The 21,176-nt window shown below is 60.5% G+C and overlaps 2 protein-coding genes across 4 annotated transcripts; one reads left to right on the top strand and one right to left on the bottom strand.

Annotated features, from left to right (window-relative positions):
- Window positions 1–1,689: 1,689 nt before the first annotated feature.
- Window positions 1,690–13,029, top strand: EFEMP2 (EGF containing fibulin extracellular matrix protein 2). 2 transcript variants are annotated; one of them, XM_067544092.1, is made up of 12 exons: window positions 1,690–1,912; window positions 4,057–4,147; window positions 4,897–4,945; window positions 5,103–5,339; window positions 5,661–5,783; window positions 5,886–6,002; window positions 6,261–6,380; window positions 6,863–6,982; window positions 7,629–7,755; window positions 8,097–8,292; window positions 9,539–9,713; window positions 10,558–13,029. In XM_067544092.1, the coding sequence occupies exons 2-11, from the start codon at window positions 4,064–4,066 to the stop codon at window positions 9,698–9,700; spliced, it is 1,335 nt and encodes a 444-aa protein (XP_067400193.1). In that variant the 5' UTR covers window positions 1,690–1,912; window positions 4,057–4,063; the 3' UTR covers window positions 9,701–9,713; window positions 10,558–13,029. The 2 variants fall into 2 exon arrangements, with proteins under 2 accessions (XP_067400193.1, XP_067400192.1); XM_067544091.1 differs by having other exon boundaries at window positions 1,691–1,912; window positions 4,060–4,147.
- On the bottom strand, window positions 11,279–19,402 carry MUS81 (MUS81 structure-specific endonuclease subunit). 2 transcript variants are annotated; one of them, XM_067544090.1, is made up of 16 exons: window positions 18,939–19,402; window positions 18,479–18,608; window positions 17,856–18,001; window positions 17,477–17,563; window positions 17,210–17,290; window positions 16,843–16,931; window positions 14,954–15,112; window positions 14,394–14,528; window positions 14,038–14,165; window positions 13,631–13,743; window positions 13,433–13,549; window positions 13,000–13,095; window positions 12,710–12,832; window positions 12,392–12,495; window positions 12,095–12,178; window positions 11,279–11,657 (listed from the first exon to the last, which is right to left on the bottom strand). In XM_067544090.1, exons 1-16 carry the CDS (start codon window positions 19,074–19,076, stop codon window positions 11,591–11,593), a joined length of 1,797 nt encoding a protein of 598 aa, XP_067400191.1. In that variant the 5' UTR covers window positions 19,077–19,402; the 3' UTR covers window positions 11,279–11,590. The 2 variants fall into 2 exon arrangements, with proteins under 2 accessions (XP_067400191.1, XP_067400190.1); XM_067544089.1 differs by having other exon boundaries at window positions 12,095–12,495.
- Window positions 19,403–21,176: the final 1,774 nt, after the last annotated feature.

Genomic DNA, 21,176 nt, shown 5'->3' with positions numbered 1-21,176 from the left:
GAACGAGCATCCTGGGGTGGGGGATACATGTTGGGGGAGGTTTGTGTGGGATAAAACCCAGCAGTCCTGACTCCCATTTCCCCTTGCCTGCCACGTGTCTCTGTTCTCCAGACAGCCCTGTACATGGGCCCAGTGCCAGCTCAGGCAGGACAACAGAGCCTCCCTGTAGCTAATCCCCTCCCTGGGAGGATGCTCTGTCTGTGCTTCCCCATTCCTGAGTGAGTCCCTGGGGGCACCACACCATACCCCTGCCCTGCCCCCCCTCCCAGACTCCACATAGGCTTCCTGGGTTCTATCCCAGCTAGGAGAGGGGAGGGGGTCTAGTGGCTTAGAGCAGAGGGAGGGCTGGGAGCTAGGACTCCTGGGCTCTATTCCAGCTCTGGGAGAGGAAGGGGTCTAGTGGGTTAGAACAGGGGGAGGGTTGGGAGCCAGGGCCCTGCAGAACAGGTGTGAAGTTCCATCAAGAGAGAAACCACAATCTCATGCATGGGATCCGCCCTGGTGTTTGTGTCCAACACGGATCCATAGAATTTAAGGCCAGAAGTGACCATGAGATCAACTATGTCTGTGTGGCAGCGACCAGAGAATGCCCCCCCGGAACCCCTGCACTGAGACCCAGTGCTTTTGCTGGACTGAAGCATCTTCCCGAAAGACCGCCAGGCTGGATCTGGAGACGCTGAGAGATGCAAATCCACCGCATCCCTTCGCTGTTTGTTCCAAGGGTTAACCACTCTAAGGGTTAAAAATGGTGTTGCATTTCTCCTTTGAACGTGTCTGCTGTTACCATTGGGGGAGACTACTGGGGCATCTGCCCCTAGGGTGGGGGGCTCTGGGCTCTTGCTCCTCTACTTGCAGTCTCCATGAACTCACTAGCCACTTGTGTAAATGAGCAAAGGGCACTGGTGACTGCAGGGGGTGGGGAGGACACAGGACCTGACCCACTAGGGGGGGCCACTGAGTGGCCAGGAGCGCATGCACTGACACAGAACCACCATCCTCTGTTGAGGTGGGGCATGTGGGGGGAGGCTGTGTTTAGAGAGGGGCAAATGGGCCCATATGTGCACCCAGGTGCTCCCAGGATTAACACCCCACTCCCATTCCTGGGGTGGGGTGGAGGTGAGGTGGGGAGGGAGATGGACAGGAAGGGGGGGACGGGTGCAGATGAGTGGGGGGGTTCCATGGGGGATGGACAGAGCTGAATGCACGGACAACAGGAGAGGGGAGAGGGTGGCAGAGGGGGTGTGGAGACAGGGGTTTCAAAGGGAGGGGCAGGCGTGTGTGGTGGAGGGAGGGGGAGGGGATGATGGGGTGGAGGGTGTGTGGGGAGAGGAATAGAGGTGGGGATGCGGTGGATGGGAGGGGGCTGGAGAGGGTGGGGTTGATGGGGTGATTGAGTATCAGGAGGGCAAAAGGGGACGGAGCAGGGGCAGAGGGGTGTGGGGTGATGGGATGGTTGTAGGAGGGGGTGGTTGGGGGTCTAGGTGCTGGGGCTGATGGGGTGGGTGAGGGGCTGGATGGGAGGCTGGGGCAGGGAGGGATTGGGGGTGGGGTGGAGCGGTTGGGGGGCTGGGGGCGGGATTGGGAGAGTGGGGCAGGGGGTGGAGCGGTTGGGGAGCTGGGGCAGGGGGCGCGGTCTCGCAGCTGGCCGGCCCGGGGCGCGCGGCGCCGGCTGTAAGTGGATCCAGGTGCGGGGCGGGTCCCGCTGGCCCCGGGCCAGGAATTCGGGGCAGGGGGGCTGGGCTGGGCCAGGCCGGGGGGAGCCAGCGCGTCCTCTCCCAGGGAGCCTCGGCCGCCAGCGCCAGCTCCGTGTGCGCCCGCCGGGCCGTGGGGGATCGGGGCAGACCGTCCTGTCCGGGGGCGCGGACCGGACCCCCCCGGCCTGAGCACGGGGGGCTGGGGCCAAGTCCGGACGGTAAGTGGGGATCGGCCGTGCAAGGGTCAGTGGGGGGATCCCGGGTGGCCTTATCCTTAAAAGCAGGAAAACACCCGCCCTGCGCCTGGAAACCCCTTTTGTATCCGTGGCACCGGCACCCCCTCCCTCCCCCGAGACTCCCAGAAGTCCCCAGCCCCCGGGCCCATTGGCGGTGATGAGGGGCTAATGGGACGGGCTGGGATCGGTGCAGGTCGAGCGGGAGCCCGCATCAACCTCCTCCCTGAGGCGGCCCCCAAACAAGCTATTTGTGACCCACTGACCCCAAAAGGCGGGGGGGGGGGGATTAACCCTAACGGAGCCAGCTCAGAGGCGGGTGGGGGGTAATTAAGATTCTTGATTGGCTGGATCAAAGTTTAGACAGTCCCCTTTCGCCTGCATCACCCCCTAACTGCTCACCCCCGACCTGCCTCCCCACCTGGCCCACCCCCACACTGCCTGACTCCCTCCCACCAGGCTCCTGCCGGGATACCTCCTGTGGCCTGCGCTCCCCATGCCCTCTGTCCTCCCTCTGCTGGGATCCCTCCCCAATTCTTCTACCTCCTGGCTAGCACTCCCCACTGCACCTGCCTCCCTTGGTGTGGAGATTCCTGCCCGATCCCTGCCCCCGTCTGTATTTCCCATGGGACCCACCTCCCACGGTGTCAGGACCTCTCCCCAATTCCCCTCCCCTGGCCTGTGATCCCCCTACTGTCTGTCTCCACCACGGCTGGGATCCCTCTCTGATCTCTTCCCCAGTCTACATTCCCCACACTGCCCACCTCCCCAGCTGCTGGGATCCCACCCCCGGCCTGTGCTCTCCAAACCATCTGCCCTCCCCCTGCTGGGATCCCTCCCCAATTCCCCCCAGCCCACCCCTGCTGCCCACACCACCCACCTCCCCCCTGCCAGGATCCCCCTCCCCCAGCCAGCATTCCCCAAGCTGCCTGCCTTTCCCACTGCTGGGATCAATCCCCGATTTCCTCCCCACCCCCAGTCTGCGCTCACCAGGCTGCCCACTTCCCTTGCTGCCGGGATCCCTACCCCAGCCTGCACTGCCCACGCCTCCCACCACCCCCACTGCTGGGATCCCCCTTTGTCCCCCACTGCATCCCGGCCTGACTCCCCTACTGCCAGGGTCTATCCCTGATCCCCCCTCCCCCCAAACGTGTCCAGCTCTCTTAGAAATGCCCCTGCTGCACACAAGACTCAGGAGATCCTGCCCTTTGGGAGATCCTGCTTTGATTGGCTGCCCTCCCCACTGCCCCACCTCCTGGGGAAGAGCAGCCAATCAGGGCTTGTGCAGGAGGCAGACAGGGCTCTTCCCTCCCCCCACCTTCTTCCATTAGCAGGAGGACCGAGTTTTGGGGTAGGGAAGAGGGGATGGGGAGTAGGAAGAGACCCACAGCTCCAGTCTGCTGCCTCCCTTCCCTACAATACCAGGCCTTGGGGCAACAGCCAGAGAGCGGGGGCTGGAGGGGCTATGGGAGTGGGGAGATGTCAATTACACATGCCTCTTGTGCAGGACCATGTTCCCTTGCACAGGCTCCCTGGCTGGCTGGCTGGGCAGGGCCACAGGGCTCCAGGCCCCAGAGGCTAATTATAGCGTAGACCCAGCCACCAGACATAAATATTGACACTGCTGGATCAGTGAGAAGACTCCTGCCGCCCCCCAGGCTGTGTATCCGAACCATCCACACATGCTTCCTGCTATGCACTTTGGGGATCTCCACTTTGCTCCCCTCAGTCCCCTAAGGTTCCCCCTGATCCCACCACTGCCACCAATCCCCCGTCCCCTACCACACTACAATGCTCATGCCCAGCCTTGGGATGTCCCTGCTCCCCACAGCTCTGCTTAGTGGATAGCTGCTCTGGGATCCCCTCCTCCCACAAACTGGCTGGGCTGAGGGGCTTTGGGTTTTGAAAGTTCTGGGAGTTGGGTGGGTGACTATTAATAGCCAGGGAAGGGCTATAATTGGCTTGGTGCATCGCGGGGAGTGGAGATGTCAGGCCAAATGGGCTCATGGGTCAGATCCAGTTGAGAGGGGTTTCTGATTACCTGTCTGGGGGGAAGAGGGAGTTGTGGGTCTGGCCTGAGTTGCACTGGCAGGACTGGGCGGGTGATGCTAACCCTGCCTTACTCCTAGCAGGACCATGTGGCCCGTCTCCTGCCTGCTGCTGGCAGCGCTGGTAGGCGCGGCACTTTCACAGGAGCTGGAGGAACCTGACACCTACACAGTAAGAATGTGCCAGCGCCTCCCACCCTGCATGCCCCCTTGGGGTGTGGCATGTGGGCTGTTTATATCTGGGTCCCTCACTTGGCACTGAGATGCAGCTGCCTCTGGGGTGGGGTGTGGGTGCTGTGTTTACAGGGATGCCTCAGCAAAACTCCAATATAATGGAGGGACTCCCATCCTTCGTGCCCATGAGAGACCCTGGACTAACAAACTGGGCTGCACAGCCCCACCGCTCACAAACAGGCACTCGCACTGTCTGCTTAACTAGCAGTCACTCACTCCATAACTGTTCTCAGCCGAGCGCAGCACATCCACCCGGGCTCCTTGCATCCCTCCACTCCTCCCACCCAGCTGCCTGGGTGCCACGCTCCCCTCCACTCTATTTCAGAGGTTCCCTACAACCCCCCCCCAATTTCTCCTCCCACCAGGGGTTTTGTGTGCCCCCTATTCCTCTTTTCCCCTCCCCACCATTATTATGGGATGCGACCTGCTCTGTGTGTGTGTGTGTCCCTGCTCCCAGGTGCGGTCTGTGCAGGGCCTGATCCGTTTTCCCTTAGCTGCCTGCTTACCCTGAGCTGGCCCCAGACACCTGGGTTTGGGTTCCTCTCCTGACCCCGCAAGGTCCATTAGTGCTTTCAAGGGCAATAGGATCCTGCAGGTTCACAGGGGGTGAGTTGGTTGACCCCTTTGTTTTCTTCACCCACTTCCTGCGGACCCCCAACCATAACCCCCTCCCTCTGCCATCCCTAGGAATGCACAGATGGATACCAGTGGGACTCAGACACACAGCACTGCAAAGGTAGGAGGCGTGACAATGTGGGGAATGGTTAGAGCTGGGGGGCTGAGAGCCAGGATGCCTGGGTTCCACTCCCACTCTGGGAGAGGAGTGGGGTCTAGCGGGTTGTTGGGGGGGAAGGGCTTGGACTCCTGGGTTCTGACACTGCACCTGCCCCCAGATGTGAACGAGTGCGAGACCATCCCCGAGGCCTGCAAGGGGGAGATGAAATGCATCAATCACTATGGCGGGTACCTGTGCCTGCCACGCTCAGCCTCCGTCATCAATGACGTGCACTCGGAGGGCCCCGCGCCCCCCAATGCCCCTCGACCCCGGCCCCCCCAGCCCTCGCTCACCGCCTCCCGCCACAACGCCTGCCCCCAGGGCTATGAGCCTGATGGGCATGGCTCCTGCCTGGGTGAGTACACAGGGTATGGTTGCGGGGAAAGAGGGGCATGGCCAGAAGGGGGGGGGGAAAGGATGGTGGAGAAGATGGGCAGGGGGCATGGCTGAGGGGAGGAGCAAGGGAAAAGCCTCAGATGTGTAGGGGGAACATGGCCAATTGAGGGGAAGGTGATTGGTATCACTGGGGGCTAGGGAGTTACTTCCCCCCAGGCAGAGGCAGGTGATTCTATGGGGCAGAGAGATCTTCTGCCCAGGACACCCCTTGGGTCTGATCCTCAGCTCGGGGAATGTCTCCTGCCATTAACCCCACACGTCCCTGTGCTGCCCCCTGCAGACGTGGACGAGTGTGAGTACGAGCTGCATGACTGCCAGCCCAGCCAGGAGTGCATCAATACGGCTGGTGCCTTCCACTGCAAGTGCCCTGATGGCTACCGCAAGATTGGCTCCGAGTGCGTGGGTGAGTGGGCACCAGGGGCGCTCTGCTGCAGGGAGCGGGGCAGGGGCTCAGCAGGGCTGGGGCGGAGGATGTGAGTTTAACCCCTTCTCTTCTGTGTGGCAGACATCGACGAGTGCCGGTACCGGTACTGCCAGCATCGCTGCGTCAACTACCCAGGCTCCTTCTCCTGCCAGTGTGAGCCGGGCTTCCAGCTGGCCAGCAACAACCGCTCCTGCATGGGTAAGGAACCCGCCCTGCCAGAGACAATGGGGGCTGGGAGCCACGACTCCTGGGTTCTATCCCAGCTCTGGGAGGGGAGTGGTGTCTAGTGGTTAGAGCAGGAGGGGGCAGGGACTCAGGACTCGTCAGTTCTATTCCTGTTCCCTTTTGCATCACTTAGTGGCATTTTGAACATTTATATCCCACCATGCCCCACCCAGAAGCAGTCGCATCCCAGTGCTGGGCACGTCGGGGTCTCACCTTGTGCTTTCCTCGCAGATGTGAATGAGTGTGAGATGGGGGCACCGTGCGGGCAGCGCTGTTTCAACACCTACGGCACCTTCATCTGCCGCTGCAATCAGGGCTACGAGCTTGACCGCGACGGCTTCACCTGCAATGGTAGGTGGTGGAGCCTGGCCCCAGTCCTTAGCCCTTCCCTGGTTTAGCATGCCCCAGGCCTATCCCCTCCCATAGTTGTAGCCCCTCCTCTGTTCTTAGCTCCTCCCATTTCTAGTCCCATATTATTGTATATCAACTACCCAGTTCTAACCCTTCCCATTTCCCTTAACCCTTCCCAGCTCGCAATTCCTCCCCCTCTAGTCTCCAGTTCTAGCTCCTCCCACTGTTTTGCTCCTCCCACTTTCCTATGTTCCCTTCCCAGAGTCCCTTTTAACCCCACCACTTTGCTTTGCTCCTCCCATTTCCCCATTCCCTTGCCTTGTGGACCTTCTTAGCTCCTCCCCCGACTTGGTTCCCATTGACTATGGGATGGTAAGGGGGAATCTCTAGTGAAGCTGATCCTGTGGTTCCTGGGGCAGGGGAAGAATGGACTAGGAGGTAGCGGAAGCCGGCTGTCTCTCACCCTACTTCCCGCCCCCCAGATATTGATGAGTGCAGCTACTCCAGCTACCTGTGCCAGTTCCAGTGCATCAATGAGCCAGGGAGATTCTCCTGTGATTGCCCCCAAGGCTACCAGCTTCTGGGCACCCGCCTCTGCCAAGGTACCATTGTTTCCCAGCCCCCAGCACTGGGGCGGGGGAGCTTCCACCACAAAGCTACTCCCTCCCCACGACAGTTCACCCACCCAAGCTGACCCCAGCCCTGAGTAGCCCCTGCTACCCTAAACAAATCCCAGAACCCCAACTAGAGCCCTTGTGTTTGTTTGGTTGGGGAAGGTGGGGGGGGGGGAGTTGTGGGCTGCCGGCAGAGCTGTGTGAAATGCATTGTGGGGTTTTCCCTTCTGTATGCCAGCCATCCCAGGAGAGGCCATGATCTGCCTGTTGGGGGACCAACTCTCGGTATCCCCAGAGCATCCTGCCTCCAGTGGTAGGGAATCTATTGGCTAGGAACGGGCAGAGACTCAGGACTCTTGGGTTCTAATCCAGGCTTTGCTACTCACCTTGGAAAAGTCCCTTCCTCTCCCGGTACCTGTTTCCCCCTCCTGCCCCTTGTCTGTTCAGACTGTGGCTCTTTGGGGCAGAGATTGTCACTGCGTGTCTGTGCAGTGTCTGGCACAGGGGGAACTCTGATCTTGATCTTGAGGTTGTCCAGTGCGGTACCCAGCCCAGAGGGGACTCCTGATCGTGGTTGGGGTCTGGGCAGTGCCCGCTTGCTGACTCCAGTTACCCCAGTCTCTCCCCATCGCAGACATTAACGAGTGTGAGACAGGCACCCACCAATGCACTGAGGCCCAGAGCTGCATCAATTTCCATGGGGGCTATCGTTGCGTGGAGAAGAACCGCTGCCTGGAGCCCTACGTGCAGGTGTCTGACAAGTGAGTCCGGGTGGCGTGTTGGGGTGGGGCTAAGCGGGGTTGTCCTTGGCGGGTGGGATTCGGGTGAAGACAGGTAAGGAAACGCCAGGCTGAGTGGTCCTTGCGTCGTAGTCAGAGCTGAGCTGGATGGCACTAGGCGGCACCGTGCTGCAGGGCCAGAGGGCTCAGTAGGGGGCCCGCTCCCCTTGCAATCAGTACTGGCCCCACTGCTGGGCCTGCTAATGCCACATTTTCCAGTAGCTGGGCGGTGAGGGTTCTGCCAAAATACCAAATTCTATGCAGCCGGTAAGTCAGAGACCCGGGAGTCCTGTCCCCGCACTAACTTTGTCCCTCCCCTCCAGCCGCTGTCTGTGCCCTACCACGAACCCTCTGTGCCGGGAGCAGCCCTCGTCCATCGTGCACCGGTACATGAGCATCACGGCTGACCGGACTGTCCCCTCCGACGTTTTCCAGATCCAGGCCACTAGCGTCTACCCCGGTGCCTACAACGCCTTCCAGATCCGCTCTGGCAATGAGCAGGGGGAGTTCTATATCCGGGTGAGTGGGGACCCTGAGCAGTTGGGGGGGAGGGGGGCTCTGGACAGGACAGATCACCTGCAGAAGGCGGGACTTCCTAGATTTGCCAAATAACCAATGGGTGGGGGTTGCTACCCAGAATGCAGGACTCTCTGGGTTGTTCATAGTGCCAAGCAAGGGGCATGTCCCACTTCCCCAAGGGTGGGATTTCCTGGGTTAGTCAGAGACCCAGCCAGTAGGCACGATCTAACTCCATGAGGGCGGGATGTTCTGAATTGCTTATAGCCAGTGGGTGCTTCCCTGAAGGCAAGACTTCCTGCATTAGTCAGAAACCCAGCTAACCAAAGAGGGAGAAGCTGTTTCACGCTTGGGGAGAGTAAAGGGGGGAGCGCAAGGGGCAGACAGAGCCCCTGGCATGGATGGGGAAGGTTGCAGGGAATCCCTGAACCAGAGGTGGGGAAGGGTGGCACCCAGGGAGCTGTGGGGGGATAGAGGGATGCCAGGAGCCCTGGTGGAAGCAATGTGCTTGGCCAGCAGAAGCTATGGATGCCCACCTAGTTATTACTGGTGTGCGGGGGAGAGGGGGCCCGAGGACACAGGCAGGTGAGTAGGAACTGGCAGGGATGCAGGATGGATCAAGGCAGCAGGCAGTGCCTGCCCTGAGCCCCCTTTTCCTTTGCCTCCTTGGCCCAGAGGGAATTCTCTGCAGCCCATATGGTGCTTGGAGCTACTCTGATGGATGGCGCACCCGATGGGCAGGGCAGGATTTTTAAAGGTCGCTAGATGCCTAACAGCCCTTGATTTCAAGTGGAGTTAGGTGCCTCAAAACCTTTTTAAAAATCAGGCCTTGTTCTGTTGCCCGCTTCTGTTCCAGCACATCTGCTGTGGCATGGAAGAGGGGGGCTGCAGCCAGACAGCACCACAATGTCAGGGCAAGGACTAGGCCCACCAGAGCTGAAACGTCTGTGCTTGGGAGGGGATCAGAAAATAGGATCAGCAGAAAACCAGTGGCCCCTGCTGCTCCCTGCCCATAGGGTAGGCAGCAGTTTCAGCTGCTCTCGCTGGGCCGGCAGCTTTATTTGGGTCAGCAACAAGGGGTGCAGGCACTGCTTTAGTAACACTGAAACAGGATTTTCTCTGTGCCAGCGCCCCCTGGATGGGAAAAGCCCCATGTCCCCTTCCCCCCCTCAGCCCCTCCCCCACTCGGGGCTGGATGGGAGACAGCGCCCCCTGCAGGTTTGCACTAACCCATCTGCTCTCCTGGCAGCAAATCAACAACATCAGCGCGATGCTGGTTCTGGCCCGGCCCATCACGGGGCCCCGAGAGTACGTGCTGGACCTGGAGATGGTGACTATGAACTCGCTCATGAGTTACCGCTCCAGCTCGGTGCTGCGCCTCACCATCTTCGTGGGAGCCTACTCCTTCTAGTGCCCCAGCCTGGGTAAGACAGGGCTACTCCACGGAGGGGTGGTGAGTCGGGGGGGGTCCCTGACCAGAAATGGGGGGCTCCCTGAAGGGAAAAGGGGGGGCCCCATTATCTCTGCTCCCTGCCCCCTCAGCCCCAGAAAGACTGCACCCAGCACTGGGGCACTCCCCGTTCGAGAGGAGCTGTGAGAACGATCCCAGCTGGAAACCCTGAGAGTCAGGGAGCCCTGTCAGGCGAGTTTGTCCCAGAGCCGGTCCTGAGGGGGCGAGGTCCTGGTCTCTCTGCCCCTCCCTCCCGCAGACAAAGCCCCAGCCAAGCCAAAGCCCCACACGCAGCCTGGAACTGAGGGGTGGATGTTTAACAGGGAGAGGGATTTGCCCTTGGAACAACTGACCTGGAGGGTGGGAAGAAACTCAGCACCACGCAGGGGCTGCCCTTCCAACCCAGCTGGGCCATCTCTCTCTAGCTCGACTACCAGACATGGGCTGGGTGCTGGACTTGCTCCAGCACATGAGAAAGGAGCGAAGCTGAGGGCCGTTTACCCCTGTCCTGGCTCTGGCCAGTGCCAGCTGCTCTGGGGGGAGGTGTACAAACCCACGGGGCAGATGGGGAATAATTTGCCCCTCTGTGCACTCAATCTCACTCAGCTGTGTCGTGGGGTGGGCTCAGATGGCTCCTGTCTGGCTGTAAAAGCCAGGAATCCCAGCACGGGCGGAGCTGGCCCACTCCAACCATGCAGCGGGGGTGAAGGGGGAGACACACGACACTGTAACACACCCTTCCTCCCCCTTGCCCTAGGGGCTGAAGCAGCACGAAGCAGGATCCCAGGCCCCAATGTGGTTGTTTTCTGCCCCTGCAGGTTGGCATCAGACCCAAAGGGACGGGGCAGCCGGACCCATACTTGGGAGCCAGCTTTGGCTCGCTGGCTCTGGAGGGACGCCAGTGGGGTGCGGGACTCCAGCCGCCAACACTGGAAACTGACATGCAGCTGGGCCCAAATCTCTCCTCCCTCCAGCATGACCCCAGCCTGCCCCTCCCTGGTTGGAGCCCCCGAGCCGGGGTCCTGCTCAGAAAGGGAGCGCAGGGTCGGCCAACTGTTCCGCTTCCACTTTCTGGTTGAAAAAAGGAAAATTTCAGTAAAAAACACCAAGACCAAACCCAGAGCAAGGCAAAGCTGGTTGAGTTGGAGGTTCTGGTTCTGCTACCAGCACCAGAGCAGGACGAGTCAGGGGGGAAGCTGGATCCAGGGTTTGTGCAGCAACAGGCACAAGGGTGAGTGTGAAATAATAATTGGCCGTGCAAAGCACAAGCAGCTGTGTTTGAAAGGTGGAGCAGGATGGGGGGGCGCTCTCCCTTCCCAGTGTGGAGCAAGGGGGGGGTGCTCTCCCCTCACGGCCAGCACTAGAAGCTCAGCTATGGGACAAGGTAAAACTGAGCCAGCGTTCATTCCTGCTCATTAACTTCCCGGCCCAGATGATGGGGCGTGAACCCGGCATCTGGGCCCCCTTGCCGTGGTAATGCAACAGTGGGATCCCCCATGGGGGCCTGACTTCCCCCGCGGGGGAAGGAAAATCCCAGTGGGAACAAAGGAGCCACCAACTTTATTGGAACAAGGAAAATACAAAGATTTGTTAAAACAAAGCCCGGGGCCAAAAGCCCCAACCAGTCCTTCCATGGGCCCCCTCCCTGCAGGGCCACCAGGCCACCTGGGCATGCGCTCTCCCCCGGGAGAGAGAAGCTGGGGTCTCCCCCCCCACACCTGCTGGAGGGAGCTGGCTCGCTGTTGAAGGACCACAGCACCCCCCACAGTCCCCAGCTGGGCCACCAGGCCCCAGAGCAGTGCCTGTGGACGCTGGGGTCTCTGGCGGCAGGACAGGCGGGAGTCCCCCGGCTCAGGAGAGAGGGCCAGGGCTGCAGTACAGCTGGGAGAGCGTCCTGCTCAGGGCTGGGCCCAGGTTCCTGGAGGAGGAAGCACAAGGGGGTGTTAGGGCTCTGGGAGGGGCACAGAAGGGGGCCCCACCCTCTGACCATCAGCCAGAAACTGAGGCATAGAAACAGTGACTAATTCACAGCCCTGGCTCCCTGCCCCCTCGGCTCTCCAGGGCCTAAAATATCCCTGGCCTCAAAGCCAGCACATAATTCAAAAATCCTAAATAAGCTTTCGAACACAGAGGGAGGTTTGATTGATCCCTGGATTGAATGGATCAGCTGGACTGCGGGTTGGGAGTGAGGGGCACTGGCACAGCTGTGGTAAGGGGGAACTCAGGGCTGGGCTATCGGGGGCTGTGGGTCAGGCTTGAGGGACACTGGCAGAGCTGTGTTGAGGGGGAGCCCAGGACTAGGTTAGCAAGGGGCCGTGGGTCCGGCCTAAGGGGCAGCACGTTGCTCACACTCACCTCTGCAGTTTGCCACACTTGATGGTGCTCAGCAGCTTGTCCCGGCTCTTGGGATCAGGGCAGGCAGAGTAGGCGGCCAGCAGGCTGATGGGTGGAGACGGAGAGTGAGGGAGGCAGGGACTCGGGGCTCCCACCCCCCTCAACCTTTGTAGAGCAGGAGAAACTGAGGCATGGAACAAGACAGGCACTTGGAAGGACAAACAGTCACTAGGAAAGGAGCCCAGCCCTTCCCGTGCTCTAACCCACCACACCCCTCTCCCAGAGCTGGGGCCAGACCCAGGCATGCAGGCCCTGTACCTGGCTGGTGTGCTGTATCTCTCCAAGATGGCGGCCGCTTTCTCCCCGCTCACTCCACTGACCTGCATGAGCTGCCGAGCAAACACCTCGCGCACGGTCTGGGCCTAGGGAGGCAGAGAGAAAGGGGGGCAGAGCCGGGGGGTATTCCAGTAACCCAGCCTAGGGTAGGATCCTGGGTTGTAACAGGAAGGGACAAAGCCATCCCAGCTCCTGGAGCCAGCCCTGCCCTGGGGCCGGATTACAGCCCGCACCCCCTGGAGGGGAAAGGGCCACGACCCATTCCCTCCCTGGGGCTATGGCCACGCTGCCCAGTCTCACCTTGTTTTTGACAGCTCCCTCATTGAACTCTTGGAAGGTCATGAGGGTGCAGCAGTCGCTGTAGGGCTGAAAGGGGGAGCGGCCCTGAGACTCTTCCTTGGTGCAGCTCACCAGGGTCTTGCTCTGGGGAGGAAAAAGAAAGGGGAACCTCATAAATCTCACCAACTGGCCCCTACTTCTTGCTGGTGCCCCTCATGCTTGACCTGCAGCCCCCTGCTAGCCCAGCCCTGGGCTCCCTTCCCCCCAGCTCTGCCAGTGCCCCTCACTTCCAACCCACAGCCTCGGCTCACCCCATACAGCCGGCTCAGGTGGCGTGTCATGATGGTCAGATAGGCAACAGATTCCCGCAAGTCATGAGTGCGTTTGACGAAGAAGCCATCCACTACCTGGTTGGGGGGGAGGAGAGCATCAGGGAGTGGAGGCGGGGGGGGGGGGGGAGGGAGCCTAGAGAGGGGGCCGGGCGGGAGGAGATAGGGCACCTGGGTTCACAGCCTCCTTGAGGTTCGGAAATTTGCTGGCCTTAACCTGCGCAGTTGCTGGGAGCAGCTGACCCAGGGAGGGGCCCTGGATCTGGGTGCTGGGTCAGGGGAGTCCCCAGAAGGACGGCGGTGGGGGCCTGAGGCAGGGCGCGCTCTGGGAGGCTCGGGTGCTGTATGTGTATGTGAAGAGGGCCATGCTGTAGCAGGACGTCCTGGGGAAAGGGTGCTGGGCAGAGGTCCATACCTGGGTGCTGGTGGCTGCCTGCTGCAGGGTGCTCTCAGGCAGGCTCAGGTGCTGGGCCGAGCCCGAGTCCTCCAGTAGGTAGATGGGGTGGCGCAGGCCGCAGCGACGCAGACGGAACTGGGGATAGAGGGGGGGTTAGCCCACCCTGGCTGACTTCCCCCAGAGAACTCCCATGCCGCCCCCAGCTCCCCCCCACACCTTCTGCTCACGGAAGCGCCCGTCGATGATGCTCCCGCACAGGTCAGCCATTCGCTTCCGCTCCACCACGTAGTCCAGGGCCAGCTCCCGCGCTGGGGGGGGGTGTAGCTGCCCTGGGGGGAGATGGGGCTCAGATGGAAGAGGCGGGAGAGAACAGGACACCACCCCCAGGCCACCCTTGGCCAGAATGAGGCAATCTGGGATGCCGTTAGGCTCTGCCCCCCATAATTTCACCAGCCACCTGGAGTGGGAGCCAGGGACACCCCCCAGTATCCCTACAGCCAGGGTGTGTCTGCATGTGGGGGGTTAGGGTTAGTGCCCCACGGGGATGTGGGAGGCAGGGGGGCCCAGGCAGCGACAGTCACACCTGAGGTGCTCTCCCTCCCCGCTGGCCTGGGGGCTCCTACCTGGGCAGGGCTGGACCCTCTCCCGGGCGACCCACATGAAGTCCCCCACATGGAGCTTGCGCACGTCGAAGGGCACCGCGTTCCGCTGCAGCTCGGCCAGCAGGTCCTGCTTCCGGGCCCCCGGGCCACTGGGAGGAGAGATGGGCTGAGCCTGAGGCCTGCTGAGGAGCCCCTGCCATGACACCCCGCAACCCTCCCTGACACCCTGAATGACCTCCCCACCCTCATCTTGCCCCCGAGAGTCCAGACTGCCTGGCACCCCCTCCCAATAAACCTCCCTGCTCAGGACACCCTAATGCCCCCTTCCCCCAACTCTCTCCCACCAGAAGCCCAGAAGTTCAGGGCCCCCAACGCACCCCATGGTCTCGATGAAATCCACACACAGGATGATGTCAAACAGGCCAGGTCTCAACATGAATTCAGGGTTGGGGGGCCTCTGCCCCTCAGAGCCACCCGCTGCCCCCTCCTGGCGTCCTAGGACGCTGTCAAGCCTGCAGCAAAGTGTGGGAGACAGCAGTGAGAGCAGAACTGTGGAGAGGGGGCAGGAAGGGTGGAAGAGTCCTGTCCCAGCCCCCCAATATCCCACCCCCATAGAGAGCACAGTGCTGGGTAATGCTGTAGCAGAAGCTCCCAGCTATCAGCAAAGAAAGGGTTAATGCTGCCCTTGGCTGGGTCATAGTTACGCTCTAGAACAGCCAGCCTCAAGGCACAGGAGCTATGGCTTCAACCACCGAGACCCTACTCCCCTCCCAAAGCCAGGAACAGAACCCAGCAGTTCTGACTCCCAGCACCCCACTCTAACCAGCTAGACCCCCCTGCCAGAGTGCTGCAGAACTCAGGAGTCCTGGCTTCCAGCCCTGCCCCCTCCCCAGGGGTACACCCCACCTCACACAGGCTGTCAGGCGCTGGCACTCACAGCTGGCGCTCCGGGCTCAGTTTCTCTCCCCCAGCAGGATCCATTGGCTCTGTGCTCTGGGGTGTCTCAGATTCTGGGACTCGACCCCCTGAAATCATAGCCTGCTCCACAGCCACGAGCTTCTGGGCTAGCGCCAACCCCTGCGGTGTCAGAGAGTACCTGCAGGAACAAAGGGCAGGTGTACTGACCAAGTCCCCTATGCTGCCCGCACTGAACCCTTGTTCTGCCCCCTGCAGAGCAGGACCCCCTGCCGTGTCCCCAACCTACTGAATCCCTGCCCCCCTCCCTGCTCCAGGCAGCACAACACCCTCTGCTGAACCCCCACCCCATCTTGCCCTGCCCCCTATTGAGCCTCTGTGAGGATCTGGGGAACGTGTGGGTTCAATCTAGGCGCTCAGAGCGGGATCAGGGACTCGCTGCCTGTCTCCTTCCCACGCGAGACGCTCCATTTGCAGGCACAGCCTTTCGCCTGCTGGCCGCCCTGTTCGCCTGCTGGCGGGCTGAGACTCCGAAGGCCGGTGGCAAAGGGGTGACAAGGAGCATCATCGACCTGACATGCCCGACCACCGCAATGGAGTCGCTCTAGACAACAGACTGTCCTGTCCCCCCCATTCCAAGACAGCAGGGCAGAGGCGGCCTGGGCCATGAGGTCACCTGGCCGGCTGGGATCACTGTTGCAGCTGACGGGAGTCACCTGACAGAGGGGTGGAAGGTTATAGAAGGGAGGAGCTGAGCTCTCTGGGGAGGTTCTGGCCATTTTCAGCAACTCAGGCCAATGGAGACGATTTGAGGCAGGGGGCCCTGCCTGAGGCTGGCTGGGGCTGAGCCCTCCCCAGAGAAGGGGGAGCTAGGGGCAGGCGCTGCAGGCAGGAGGTTGTTGGGGCTGCAGGATCTGAGCTCTCTGAGCTTCCTGTGATTAGATACAAGAGCAGCGGGTGAGTCTTTGGGCGGCGTCGGGGGGGGGGGGGGGGAGGGGGTGAGATCTGGGAAGAGCACATGGCCTAGGTTAGGTGGATACTTGACCCCCTTAAAGGTGGAAAAGTGCAGCGTGGGGATGGCCGAGGGGCTTATCTGGGACACGAGGCGGAGAGCAGCTGCAGAAGGCCAGAACCTGCGAAGGGGGAGGCTGTTAAGGACTGGCCTGCTCCCAAAACCTAGAAACGGGCCCACTCCTTCACTGGGATGGCAAGTGATGCCTGGAGATTTGTACCCCAATTCGCTCCCCAGAAGCCCTCAGCACAGAGCTGTATCGAAAGGGCAAGCCAGACACAGCGCTCTGGATGGCTCCTCATCTGGGACCCCGCAGCCGGAACAAAGGAATGAGCTGTCCAGGAGCTGGTCTGAAGATTGCTGCTATGAACCGACAGGACACCCGTACGGACAGAGACCGAAGGCGGAGCTCAGAGAACCAGGGCATAGCAAAGCTGTGGCTGCTACCAACATGGACTCTTAAGTATGGCTTTCCCAGGCCAGCCTGAGGACCCTGTGATGCTGGATCCCAGGTGACTAATCTATCTCTCGGTCAGGCTGCCCTGCCTCGCTGCAGGTCCTCCCTGGTTGCGTCACTCCCTAGGAAGGAAAAGTTTCTGCGGAGTTTTGATCTCTACAGCAAGCTAAGCGGAGACCCACAGTGAGGAACAGGCCCTGCCCCAGAGTCACTAAGGCTGCCAGGCTGTCCTTGGGGAAGGTGTGGGCCCATGGGGCCTGGGGTTATTACCAGGGGAAGGTGTAAAGGCCAGGGCATGCCACTACTGCCAGCAGCACACTACTCCCTCCTGAGCCCCCCATTCCTTGCAACATGGCACCCCCTCCTAAGCCCAGCTCCCCTTCGTATCAGAATGCCCCTGCCGAGCCCTGAACCATGCCTCTTACAGCACAGCATCCCCTACCTGGCTGGGACGTTGGTTTTCAGCACCAGCTCTTTGCGGATCAAGGTGCCCACTGATGCCCAAGCTGTGTACCTATTTCCAGGGTCGCTCTGCAAGAAACGGACACCCCATGTGACTGCTGGCTGGGACCTCCCTGAGCCCCAGCAGAGCTTAGAACGGAAGAGGGCGAGAAGGGGTAGGGAAGGTTGAGGGGATGGGATGATGGGCTCACATCCCTGGGTCAGGAGTGATGGCTTCTCAAGTCCTAACACTCCCCTAGTCAGAGGTGCCTGTCATGAACGCTAGAATCTCACGACGAGTGTTTGATGGTGCATGCACTGAAAGGGACTGGCGGGCCAGGGGATTTTCCAAGGCAGCTCTCACTCACCAGGGTGAAGGATTTGTCACAGAGCGGCTGAGCCGCCCGCTGCAGCTCAGGCTTCGTCAGGAACCCCCGGCTGTGTGGGCTCTGTAAGGGGAAGCAGGAGGAATCAGCACTGGGGAGAAAATGTCAGAGGCCAGCCTCCAAACCCCACTCCCCTCCAGGGCAAAGAATATAACCCAGGAGTCCTGGCTCCCAGCCCCCTGCTCAAACCAATAGCCACCCCCACTCCCTTTCCAGAGCTGGGGATGGAACCCATGATTCCAGGCTTACCATGCTGTCCTTGTAGAGGGATAGCAGCACAGCGTAGCCCCCGGAGCGTGGGGCTGGGACATATCCCCGGGGGGCACGGTGCTTCCTCTAGAAAGAGAAGTGAGAATCAGTAAGGTCTCTAACCCCATCACTGCCCCTGACATCTTCCCAAACCCATACCTATCCCTGCAACCCACACAAATCTGCCCTACCCCAGAGGGAAAATGAGGCAAAGGGACTTACCTAGCATCTCAGAGAATCAGAACCAGGGATAGAACCCAGGATTTCTGACGCCACACTGCCCCCTTCTCTAACCACTAGACCCCACTCCCTTCCCACAGCCAGGGATAGATCACAGGAGTCCTGGCTCCTGCCCTTCTGCCAGAGACAGTGCTCTCACTGTGGGGAGAGGCTCCAGGTCCTCATGTGCGGTCTGTGAGGCAGAGGAGTTGTTGGAGGAGTGGTGCTCTGTGCTGGGGGTATCACTCTCTTGTCTTCCCATGATGGGGTTGGCCCCTCCCACGGCTTCAAAGGGGGCATCTGCACCTAGAGTTCAAACAGAAATAAGATAGGGAACTCCCCAACCAGCCAGTTCCCCTGCCCTGGGCCTGGATCAGAGCCTGTGCCCCTAGAGAGGACAGGAGCTGTCTCTCATTCCCTGCCTCCCTCAGCCACCTAGTCCCCCCACCCTGCAGCTGGGACAAGACCTGAGGGCAGCAGCAGCTCCTTGCTGGAAGCAACCATGCTCACTTGCTGGGCTCAAGGAGGGGCGTGATGGGAGGGAGGGGGAGACAATATCCCCCCACTCCCTAGGAGAGACCCTATGATAATAAACCACTGCCACTTGCTTTTAGGTCTCACAGTTGCTAAGGATCTCTAAACCTAGCTGAACCCCCTACCCAGGAGCCCTGTGCACCCCTATGTGTTTATGCCCCTGTGGGGCTTCCCACTCAGCCGCCTCACATCATGCCATCCTGGGACTCCCTGAGCCCTGACATCCCAGTCCTGGTGCTCTCCACATACCCTGCTCAGCATGATGCCTCTCCAGCCGCTCATCCAGCCTCCGGCAGATCCCATCCCCAAAATGCTGCAGAATTGCGGCCTCACGCCCGCTGTGCAAGGGCAGCGGGTACCGCCGAAGGGAGCCCAGGGCCTGAGGGGAAGGAGACATTGACATGGGGAGCCTGCAGGCCACACACACACCTCACAATGTTAAACCAGGACTCCTGGGTTCTATCCCAGCTCTGGCAGGGGAATGCGGTCTAGTGGTTAAAGCGGGGGGCTGGGCGCCAGGACTCCTGGGTTCTGTTCCCAGCTCGGGAGGGAAGAGGAATGAGGTGCAGTGGTTAGAACAGGGGTCCGGGCACCAGGACTCCTGGGTTCTGTTCCCAGCTCGGGAGGGAAGAGGAATGAGGTGCAGTGGTTAGAACAGGGGGCTGGGAGCCAGGACTCCTGGGTTCTTGGGGGGGAGGGGCAAGCTCACCCTCTGATACACGAACTGGGTCTTCTTGCCCTTCTCAGCGGCCTCATCCCTCCACTCCGTCAGCCACTGCACGAAGAGGGGGTTGGGGCAGGCGGGCACCGGCTTCTTCCGCCCCAGCCGCTGCGGGGCCGCCGCCATCTCCGCCAGGGCCGCCCCCTGCAGCCGGGGGACGGAGCAGAGAGAGCCTAGGCCGGGCTGGGACCGGGAGGGGCTTCCCCTCGGGGGTGGGGGCACAGGCTCCGATCCGGCCCGGGGAGGGGATGGGGGGCCGGCTGGGGGGCCCCCGCTCAGAGCCACTGTAATGTCGGGGGCTCTGGCCGTGGGGTGACGATCGTCCCCCGCGACCCCGGGGGTCCTGCTAACCCTACAGCTGCGGCATGCACGAGACGTCCCGCCCCCCCTTAGCCGGGAGGGGGCGCACGCCGCTGCCGCGACCCCCTGAGTCGGGCGCGATTCTTTTGCCGCCGCCGGGCCCCCAGCTGCTCTTAGCACCGCCCACTTGAGGCTAGAAAACATAGAGAGCGGGCGGGACCGCCAGGGTTAGAGCGCCGCCAGGGTTAGAGCGCCTCCTTGGGGGCTCTCCAGCCCCACCTAGCGGCCAGAAAGACCAACAACCCCAGCAGCGCTGCCCAAACCAAAGCTCCGCGGGTGCCTCTCGAATTCGAAGGAGGGGGAAGAGACTGTGGGCGAGGAACCCAGGGCCCAGGGCTGGGGTAGCAGCAGCAGGCTGAGAGTCAGGGGGGTTGAGGAGGGGAAAAACTCTCCATGGCAACAGAGACCCTCTCGCTGCCTCCTCTCCAGCTCCTTCAGTTACTCCCCGTTGCCCCACAGTGCAGTGGGGCTCTCCTGATCTTGGCCACCAAGCTAGGGGGTCAGAATGGGAATCCCTGGGGGGCAGGTGCCCAACCCCCATCCCTAGCTGGCCCGGCTGTTGGGCCTTTAGCCCAGCTGGGGACAGGGAAGGGCAGAATATGTGGGACAATAGAAGGCATGCACATGTTGGTAAGTAGGCTTGTGAATATTCATGAAGTTGACCCAGATGGAGCCTTCAAGAGGTTGAGCTGAGAGGGGAACCAACTGGTGCGGAGAATCCTTCCCCTCCAGCAGCTATCCCTAGCCCAGATGGCTCCCCCAGCCTCCCCCCTCACACACACAGGTGGTTTCTCAATTTGATCTGTGAGGGGATAATCTAGGGAGCATTTGGTTAATCTCTTGGGATAGATATTCTCCTGCCTGGCCCTGCAGACAGCCCCTTCTCACTTCCCCAACCAGACAGCCTTTGCCCAGCTCTGGGACCCAGCTGCCTCTGGAGTGGGGCACAGGAACTATTTATAGAGATCCCTCCCCTGGTTCTAAGATGCAGCTGCCTCTGGGGTGGTGTTCAGGCACTGTCTATAAAGGGATCATGCTGGCATGGTGGGCTCAGCACTGGTTTTGGGGGAAAGCACTCCATGCTGACTCCTGCAGGATGCCTGGAACAGCAGCATAGAGAGATGTGGAGCTGCTTCCAGTCACCCCATCAGCTTGTTAACTCTGGAGCATAATGATGATCACCTATATGGTGACGTGTACATCATGCTTGGGTTTTGGCCCAGAGGATGGGAGCAGCAGCAGATTGTCCGTCCCTAAGAGCTATAACCAGAGTCGCTTGTAGGGTTGCATGAGCAGGGTGGTCTCCCTGGCTGACAACATCCAGGGAATACTGTGCCACTCAATTTTTTCCCCTTTCCTCCAGCCACTCCCCCAAAGAGATCAGTGAGGGTGGCATCCAAAACATTTTCTACCCTGGTAGGCAAAATGCCTAGGGCTGCTCCAGGTACAGCCCAGCCTAAACTGTCCCTGTGGCAGCATTGCCAACCCCAAATGTTCAAAAATCATGAGTCAGGCTCACCAAAAACCATGATTGCCTTTAAAATCATGAAACTTCGTAAAAATGATAGATTTGGTATTCTTTTTATTTGCCTTCTGCTTTTTGAGTCTTTAGGGTGCAGTAGGGTCACATTTTGAAGCTTTCTCCACAGCGAGGAGGGCTAGAAACTGACCTTTTTTTTAAGAATGGAGGCTGACATCACATATCCACCTGACTCTAGGAGCTGGAGCTTTAAGAAAAACAATAATTATCATGAGACTCATGACAAAATCATGAGAATTGGCAACAATGATGGGCAAAGCCATCCCATTCCCCGCCAGATCTGGGCAGGGGTCAAAATAATCAGCCACGAAATGGAATATGGGAAG

Source organism: Emydura macquarii, unplaced genomic scaffold, assembly GCF_026122565.2.
Source record: "Emydura macquarii macquarii isolate MOO-44397 ecotype Brisbane River unplaced genomic scaffold, CSIRO-AGI_Emac_v2 contig_968, whole genome shotgun sequence".
NCBI classification, from domain to species: Eukaryota; Metazoa; Chordata; order Testudines; family Chelidae; genus Emydura; species Emydura macquarii.
Note: the sequence above shows the minus strand (reverse complement) of the source record. Positions and strands in the feature narration are given on the sequence as shown.